The sequence below is a fragment of the Perca flavescens genome, unplaced genomic scaffold, assembly GCF_004354835.1.
Source record: "Perca flavescens isolate YP-PL-M2 unplaced genomic scaffold, PFLA_1.0 EPR50_1.1_unplaced_scaf_125, whole genome shotgun sequence".
Classification (NCBI taxonomy): Eukaryota; Metazoa; Chordata; class Actinopteri; order Perciformes; family Percidae; genus Perca; species Perca flavescens.
Window position 1 is genome coordinate 363 of NW_021166543.1, and position 9,070 is coordinate 9,432.

Consider the following 9,070-nt stretch of genomic DNA (forward strand, 5'->3'; position numbering starts at 1 on the left):
GTGCATAACCCATTTGTACTACTGTAGAAGTTTGGTATCATTTCAGGAATTATTAGTGGGGTCATTTACAAGATACAAACGTGGGCCAATTAGCCCCTGTGCTAAGCTATTCAGCTGATGACTCTACTCTATGCTAACTCTCCCAATCTTCAACCCAAGTGAAAAAAAGCTTCTTGGGGGGGTGTTTAACTTGAGGTCATGGTGCAAAGGACCCTAGGGTGAAATTAATCCAAACCATCACTTTAAATTGGTTTCTGTCAGGATTAACAAAAGGTGGTATAACATAAGAACATACAGTTTCTACTTTGAATCCCCAGTAGAAAGTAAAGGTCAGGTTAGTTTCGCGTTGGGTCTCAGTGATTCTGTGTTTTGGGCAGGTGACATCCTGGGCGGGCTCTGGAGAACCTGGATGGGCTGCTGCAGATGCCGTATGGCTGTGGAGAGCAGAACATGGCGCTCCTTGCCCCGGACATCTACGTCCTGGAGTACCTGAGAGACACCCAGCAGCTGACCCCAGCCATCAGGAAAAAGGCTACCAACTTCCTGACCAGTGGTGAGGCTCCATTTTACTCTGGTAGCTAAAAGAACACGTATGCCAAATCTAGTGTCTGCTACATTCTGGTGGTGGTTGCACAAAATGGAACAGCGGGCGTGCATAATCACTTGACGGTGCTCGTCATTCCTATTGGAGACTACAGATCAGGGGCACCCTGCGGCCTCTGCTGACAACAGGCCCCCACCCCACCATAACTACCTTGTTGCATGTCATTCCTTTCTTTGTCATCTTTTTAGTCACCTGTCCACTAAAGGCATAAAATATTTACTACAGCTGTAGATTCAGTTACAGAGCGGTTTTCACCTAAAATGAGCTAATCTGAAATCCAATCTGTAAATGGCCTAATTGGTGGGTCTCTATTCTACAGGCTACCAGAGACAGCTGAACTACAAAGATAACAACGGAGACTTACAGCACATTTGGAGCAGGACCAGGAACACTTGGTGAGAACATTACTGGTCAATCATCCACAAAGAATAATGAATTATACATTTACATGGTGTGCAACATTTACTACGACATACAGTTTATACTTGTAGAGTAGATGATTGTCGTGAGCATTAAACGGATCATAAGAGCTTCCTCTTGTTTCTAATATCCTCAGGCTGACTGCATTTGTGTTGCGATCGTTTGCCAATCTACGACTTTGACCCAGCGAACATCAAAGCATCCGTGACTTGGCTGAAAAGTAAACAACGAAAAAAATGGCTGTTTTGAACAGTCTGGAACGCTCTTCCACACCATAATGAAGGTAGTTAAAGTCCCTCTTTACTAGTTTGTTTGACAAGAACTGAAACTAAAGGTCAGGTCGTTAATTTTACTAAATGCCACTTTTCTCAGTAGTGAAGCAGTAGCTGAATTTAAAAATTCACCATCAGGACTTTGATTCATGTCTCAGTAGTGAGAAATGTTAGCCTGGGGACCATGCTGCAATGTGGGAATTCAAATGGGATTTCCAACTGACGAGCATTTCTAAACCGTGGCAGTGTCCTGTTTCACAAATGCTGAAGTCTGCTTGAGTCAGGCCCCTGAGTGTTGGAGGTACAGTGATCTGTCTGTATATACAGTATATAGACCTATATACAAATATGTACAGTGTGTAATAACTGAATATACAAATTGTTCATATTTACTAATGTACTAAATAAATTTACCCAGCTCTCAATTTTATTAAATTAAAATAAAGGTTTCTTTTTACAAAAGTGACCCATCTGGTAACTTCTACCAAATTTGAGTCCCCTATGTATTGAAAGGATTTCCATCCAAAAGTGACATGTCTTTGAATCGAGTCCTATACCTACATGGTAAACAATCTGATCGGTCATCTCGTGTGAGGTTATGAGCTGAGAGTTTATGGTTTGAATTATGGTGGAGGTGGTCAGTTAAATCTATCAGGACTCCGTTATATACCAACCAGGGAATCAAAATACTAACCAAAGGGAAGAGGACTGAGTATGCACGGCCCTCGTGTGAGGAGGGCCCAAAAAGATGCTAGAATGAACAGCCTGTGGATGTGGGCCATAGAGAGCCTTTTTTACCAGGCCCAGAATTGTGTGCAATGCCTCTGGCTATGGGGGAATAGATTGGCTTTGGCTGAAACTGATAGAGATGGTAAAAGGGGAGCAGAATACAGTAACAGCCAGGCCTACATTCTGCATCCAGTGAGTCAGACCAGATCACTAATTCCTTATGCTTCCTCTTTACAGGGTGGTGTGTCTGATGAAGTTACTCTCAGTGCCTACATCACTGCTGCCTTCTTGGAGATGAATATGTACATAGATGTGAGTTGATTATTTGTAAAATTTGTACATAAGATTTAATTTGAATTTTTAAAGGACAAAGATTCTGAACTGTAGTTTTTTTTTAGTTTTAAAGGACCAGTGTGTAGGATGTAAACAATCTATTGGCAGAAATGTTTTCATTGGAGTATAATCACCTGAAACAGAATTGATGTTTTAGTTTGATTAGAATGAGCCCCTTCATATCTCCATTAGGAGTGGGTCGGTCACTATCCAGTGTGAGTCGAGGGCAGATGGGAGTTGCACACGTGTCACTTTGCAACAAGTAGCCTCCAAGAAGCTGCTAATGAGAGACTTCTGTAATGTTGGCAATCAAACCCAACCAAGGCTGTCACTTGACTGGTGTTTTGAGCCAATGTTAGCAATCATAGCTATCAATGTTTTTGAAATGATTCCAGCTTCTGTTTGTAATGAAGTTATTTATAGATTTCAAGTATGACGTTGCACCGTAAACAGTTTAAATCTGAGCATGCGCAACTCATCTGCAATCGTCTGCCATCGGGTATTGACGGGCTCCCTTGCAGTTCCAATTTTACACAACGCAACTTCAGTAACAATTAAAAGTAAAAACCTAAAATGCAACAATAGGAGGTGCAGTATAAGAAGTGAACAAATTTAAAGAGGCAGCATCAAAAGGTTTGTTCCAGATATGTGGAGCCTTTAAAATTGAACGCTGCTTCCCCTCGGTTTAGTTCTGACTCCAGAGACAAACGCAGCAGTGAAAGACAACGTCTTCTTTGAATCTGTTCTAGGATCCTGCGGTTCATGGGCCGGTGAATGCTAGCTTGTCTTGCCTCAAGGAGTCCATCGGTGACCTCAGCAACACCTACACCACAGCTCTGCTGGCGTACGTCTTCACCCTGGCAGGAGACATGGAGACCCGTGTTCACCTACTGGGTCACCTAGACACTGTTGGCTTACGAGAAGGTGAGTCCTCCTCCAGGAAATCATTCTGGCTTCATTCCTGTGATCAAGCTTACCCTGTGCCTGTTGGGCTCTTTGTGGATGGCTTGTTGTTTTTAGGAGGTTTCCTCCACTGGTCTCAGACAGCAACAGAAACATCAGCCTCTCTGTCTGTGGAGACCAGCTCCTATGTGCTGCTGGCTAAACTCGGTGCCTCCCCGACTGCTGAAGACCTGGGCTACGCCAGCCGCATCGTTAGATGGCTGACGAGCCAGCAGAACTATTACGGAGGATTCTCCTCCACACAGGTACAGCCCAAACGGGGTTAAGCTGGACTTTGAGTCAAATGTACAGTAATCTCTTCTGGGACAAATAAGATGAACAAAGTTATTTAAAAATATGCGGCTTAGCTGTGAGCTAAAGCCAATTATCCCGAAAACAACGGCATGGCACAAGGAAAACAGCCCAATTTTAATGTGTTTGACAATGCATTTTTCTGCTTCTTCAATTGAGACTTTGTTTAAATATTGAATTTAGCTTATGAAGTAAAAGAAATTATTTTAAAAACTCATTTAGACATGCATAGTTCTCACAGGACAGACATCGCCAGTTACCTTAACTGTTTAGCATCAGTTAAACCATACAGAGAACCATAGCATTGGTTTAGCCCATAAACTACAAATAAAAGGTGCATATTTTTTTAAATGGTAATTTTCTTCTGTATGAAAATCAACTATTGGAGGGACCTGAAATAAAGCTGCTATAGGTTTAAACCAAAACCTTTACATCTGTATAAACTTATGCACATAGGTATTCATACCTCATGCATTGGGCATGAGACACACTCATTTCAAACCGCCCACACCACACCTTGTATTTCTCACACAGAAATTACCAGGGTAATGCCCACAAAGTTGCACTTTTTTTTTTTTTTTTTTTTTTTAAACTGGAACCAGTAGAGGATCAAGACTCACCGTAGATTTCTGAAGGCCCTGCCCCCACGCACCAGCAGAGAGGGAGGATTTCAAGTTGCGGCTTTTGTCACGGTTTGTGACTTTGCCCAAGATTGAGAGACAAGTGTACTCTCACTGTTTGGTAGCTTATTGCTACATGTTGAATTGGCTGCAAGGCTACTCTGACAGTTTTATATTTTTCAACAATACCATAATTTGGAATATTTTTACTGCAGAACCTCCCAGCCCCCATTGTGAAAACCATTCACCTAGGCTATTTAATTATATTTTATCCAGACAATGCATAATATAACACACAGAGAAATGCTGAATTAAAAAAAAAGCAGAAGTTGAGAGCCCTGGTCTTGGTTCTGTTCTTCTGTATGTGTTGTAGGACACCGTGGTGGCTCTTCAGGCTCTGGCTCTCTACTCCACTCTGGTGTTCAGTCCAGAGGGTTCAAGCTCAGTGACTGTCCAGTCTCCCGGTGGCCAGCTGGTGTTTGACGTGAATCGGAACAACAAACTGCTCTACCAGGAGAAGCAGCTGCAGGATGTGACGGGAAAGTACAGCCTGGAGGTGAAGGGCACTGCATGTGCTGCGATACAGGTCAGTGGTTTGGTGTACATAAAGCACCAATCCTGATGCTTCATCCTGTACATTTGAACCAACTCGAGCAAAGAATTCTTGACTTTATGAATTCCTTTCCTGGTTTAGATTTCTCTTGTTTATAACGTCCCAACTCCTGCTGCTGATACCACCCTCAGTGTTCTGGTCCAACCAGAGGCCAACTGCACCAGCAAAATACCCAAACTCAGTCTGAATTTAACATCTCTGTAAGTAATCGACAAGCACATCCACGACATTGACAAATACTGACATTTTTGGCAAATAATCCTCTGCATCTACCGGCTTGAACGATGTAACTGTTGGATGGGGGGAGCAATGTTTACAACTTGGTGGCTAAAACTCAGCTCAAACGAACGGTAAATGGACCCTTCCAAAGCACCAGATTGAAATCACATTTTTATGGTATTTGCATTACAGATATAGTGGAAAGGAGTCCAGTACAAACATGGTTATCCTGGATATCAAAATGCTCTCTGGATTTGTCCCAGACCCAGAGTCTTTGAACATGGTGAGTGATTCCAGTAACTTTAAACAGTAGTAGTAGTCATGGTAACCCAGCTGATGTCTCCTCACAGCTCAAAGGTGCCCTGCTGGTGGACAGTGTTGAACAAAAGGAGGATCATGTTCTGGTGTACATACGGGAGGTGAGAGGGATTTAAAGTGACAAACGAGAGCAGAGTCCCTCCAGATGTGTTGGTGATCATGTGGTCGTTTCTTCTTCCAACAGTTGCAGAAGGACATAAGAATCAACCACAGCCTGACGCTCATACAAGAGTACAAAGTGCAGAACCTGAAGCCAGCCGTGGTCAAGATCTACGACTACTACCAGCCAAGTAAATCGATCCTCTCTAAACTTCATTCACAGAAGTCCCAGCACACACTGTTCCGTGGTAGCTGTACAACAACCTGAACGGTTACCAAAATAGTAACTTATAGTATGTTAATATGATGGGCTATTTAACATATGAGAGTTTAACTTTTTTCTCACTTTTTTTCCCTTAAGGTGACCAGTCTGATACGGCATACATTGACCCTTGTGTTGCAGGTAACAAACTGATATCCAGAAGCACTATGACATAATGTAAACTGGAATGGTTTAAATGATTGTAAAACTGCCAATTTTGTAACCTTAAACCAAATGAAACCTCCATCCAGTGTAGACTGTAAAGCCCAGCTCACACCAAAGATTTGCAACGAGGAAATGACATTTTAGAATGTTGCAGCAGTCTGATGGCGTCGCCTGCAACTCGGCTTGTCAAGTAGCCATTGGCTGGTTTTAGAACGTAAGGCACGTCACCTGTTTGAACAGCCAATTGGCTCGTAGCAAAGTCAGCTGGTCAAATTGGTTACAAACTGTCAGCGGTTTCTCATCAGCCGTTCCCCTGGTGGCATGCTGTCTCCATTGTTAATGTTTGGCTGATTATTGGAGTTGGTGTCACCTCTAAACCATTGTTAATGTTTGGCTGATTATGGGAGTTGGTGTCGCCTCTAAACGATGAACTGCTGACTAGACGGGAGAAATTAACCAAAGAGGGGACATCTCTTGTCTGTTATGTGGGACGGCCCCCATTTCATGCCATTCTCTAGATGTTCCCTCAAATAATAAACTCAAAATTCAGTTTTTTTGACGCAAATTCATTACTACTGGAAATTACCTATCCTTATTCATAGGCTACAAATTATATCTATCTACAAAAAGCTGGAAGTTCAAATGGAAGTAAATATACAGAGTCGTTAATATGAAGGGGCTACACTCTGGTATAGTAGCATGGGTGGAAACTGTCAGGTGTCAGAATGTTGCAAATCTTTGTTATGAACAGGCTTAAGTCTCTGCAATGAATTTATTATTTTTAATTTCTTTTGCAGCTTAAAGCATGTGGTCAGTCCTCGCATCATCCAGAAGATGCACATTATGTACCAACACCATGTCTGTTTTGTATTTCCTTGTTGGTATTCTGCCACAACCCCTTACAGCTGTGTAACTACTGTCTGAAGTGAAATGCATTATGGATAATTAAATAAAAAAAATGTGACTTCAATGTCCTGTTTGAAACTGGTATTTTGTTGAACTTTTTCTACAGTTTAATCTTTCTGCCTTGTATTTATCATGTTGACAAATGACCCTTGTGCTGCAGGTAATGGATTATTTTACAAAATGATGAAGTCTTAGTCCATACATCTTAACCTACAGACACATACAATCCAGCTCAAGTATTTTGAGAAGCCTGTTAATCCTAAAGTCCATCCATATTTGTCCGCTTATCCGGTATCTGGTCACGGGGGTAGCAGCTCCAGCAGGGGACCCCAAACTTCCCTTTCCCGAGCCACATTAACCAGCTCCGACTGGGGGATCCCGAGGCGTTCCCAGGCCAGGTTGGAGATATAATCCCTCCACCTAGTCCTGGGTCTTCCCCGAGGCCTCCTCTCAGCTGGACGTGCCTGAAACACCTCCCTAGGGAGGCGCCCAGGGGGCATCCTTACCAGATGACTGAGCTTCTCACCCTATCTCTAAGGGAGACGCCAGCCACCCTCCTGAGGAAACCCATTTCGGCCGCTTGCACCCTGGATCTCGTTCTTTCGGTCATGACCATAGGTGAGGGAAGGAACAAAAACTGACCGGTAGATTGAGAGCTCTGCCTTCTGGCTCAGCTCTTTTCGTCACAACAGTGCGATAAATTGAATGTAATACCGCACCCGCTGCGCCGATTCTCCAACCAATCTCCCGCTCAATTGTCCCCTCACTCGTGAACAAGGTACTTAAACTCCTTCACTTGGGGTAAGGACTCATTCCCTACCTGGAGAAGGCATTCTATCTGTTTCCTGCTGAGAACCATGGCCTCCGATTTAGAGGTGCTGATCCTCATCCCAACCGCTTCACACTCTGCTGCAAACCGATCCAGTGAGTGCTGAAGGTCACAGGCCGATGATGCCATCAGGACCACATCATCCGCAAAGAGCAGTGATGAGATCCCTAGCCCACTGAACTGCAACCCCTCTCCACCCCGACCACGCCTCAATATCCTGTCCATAAATACTACAAACAGGATTGGTGACAAAGCGCAGCCCTGGCGGAGGCCAACTCTCACCTGAAATGAGTCCGACTTACTGCCGAGAACCCGGACACAGCTCTCGCTTTGGTTGTACAGAGATTGGATGGCCCTGAGAAGGCCCCCCCCCCCTCACCCTATACTCCCACAGTATCTCCTGGGGGACCCGGTCATACGCCCTCTCCAGATTCACAAAACACATGTAGACTGGTTGGGCATACTCCCAGGATCCTTGCGAGAGTAAAGATCTGGTCAGTTGTTCCAGGACGGAATCCGCATTGTTCCTCCTCAACCAGAGGTTCGACTATCGGCCGAACCCTCCTTTCCAGCACCTTGGAGTAGACTTTACCAGGGAGGCTGAGAAGTGAGATACCCCTGTAATTGGCACACACCCTCTGGTCCCCCTTTTTGAAAAGGGGAACCACCACCCCGGTCTGCCACTCCTTGGTCACCGTCCCAGACTTCCACGCAATGTTGAAGAGGCGTGTCAACCAGGACAGCCCCTCCACGCCCAGAGCCTTAACCCTTCGGAGTCTTGGGCTATTTTGGCCGTTTTTGAGTACTTTTTTATTTTGCAACATAAAATGTTTAACATACCAATGTTTAGTATCTTTCTTTTCAGCACAAGATCACCTATATGACATGTTAATTAGTTTTTCACTTTAATGTACTGTTTCAACATACTGGACCCCAAAACACAACACAATCAGATATGAAAAATTTGTTTTTTTTTACCTTAAACACAAACATGCCCAACCAAGCATTGTTAAAAGTTTGTAATGTAAACACAAGTTGTACATATCAACATATAAAGGTAAAATTCAGATATAATCAAAATATATACAAAAAAGTATTATTTACAAAAAAGCAGGTGTAGCCATAGGCTTTTTTTTTTGTTTTTAGCTTTGCCACTCTTGAAAACAGTTTATGCACGCAATTATACAGAGCTACATTAAATGCCTTGCATTCTCAGAGTGTGAGGGTTCCCAAATAGTGCAAATACAACATAGAAAAAGGTAAAATTGAGAGAAAATCAATCTATATACAGCAAAAAGCAGGTGTGGCAATAGGTGTTTTTTCTTTTGTTTTTTGCTTAGAAACTTTGTTTTTGCATGGTATCCATGGCAAAGTACAGCTGGAACAGGTCCATTGGTGAGTGTACTGAATGCATATTCTCCTGGGCT

At 43.3% G+C, this 9,070-nt stretch overlaps 1 protein-coding gene across 1 annotated transcript; it reads left to right on the forward strand.

The window, feature by feature from the left end:
• Positions 1 to 381: 381 nt before the first annotated feature.
• LOC114551515 (alpha-2-macroglobulin-like protein 1) lies at positions 382 to 6,892 on the forward strand (the record flags this gene model as incomplete). The annotated part of the gene is given in 15 exon segments (XM_028572544.1): positions 382 to 553; positions 924 to 999; positions 1,161 to 1,199; positions 1,201 to 1,255; positions 1,257 to 1,307; positions 2,263 to 2,337; positions 3,108 to 3,282; positions 3,379 to 3,566; positions 4,606 to 4,818; positions 4,927 to 5,045; positions 5,257 to 5,347; positions 5,415 to 5,483; positions 5,567 to 5,672; positions 5,843 to 5,884; positions 6,706 to 6,892. Coding segments are annotated over 15 exon segments (1,476 nt in total), but the record flags the coding sequence as incomplete, so codon positions are not given.
• Positions 6,893 to 9,070: the final 2,178 nt, after the last annotated feature.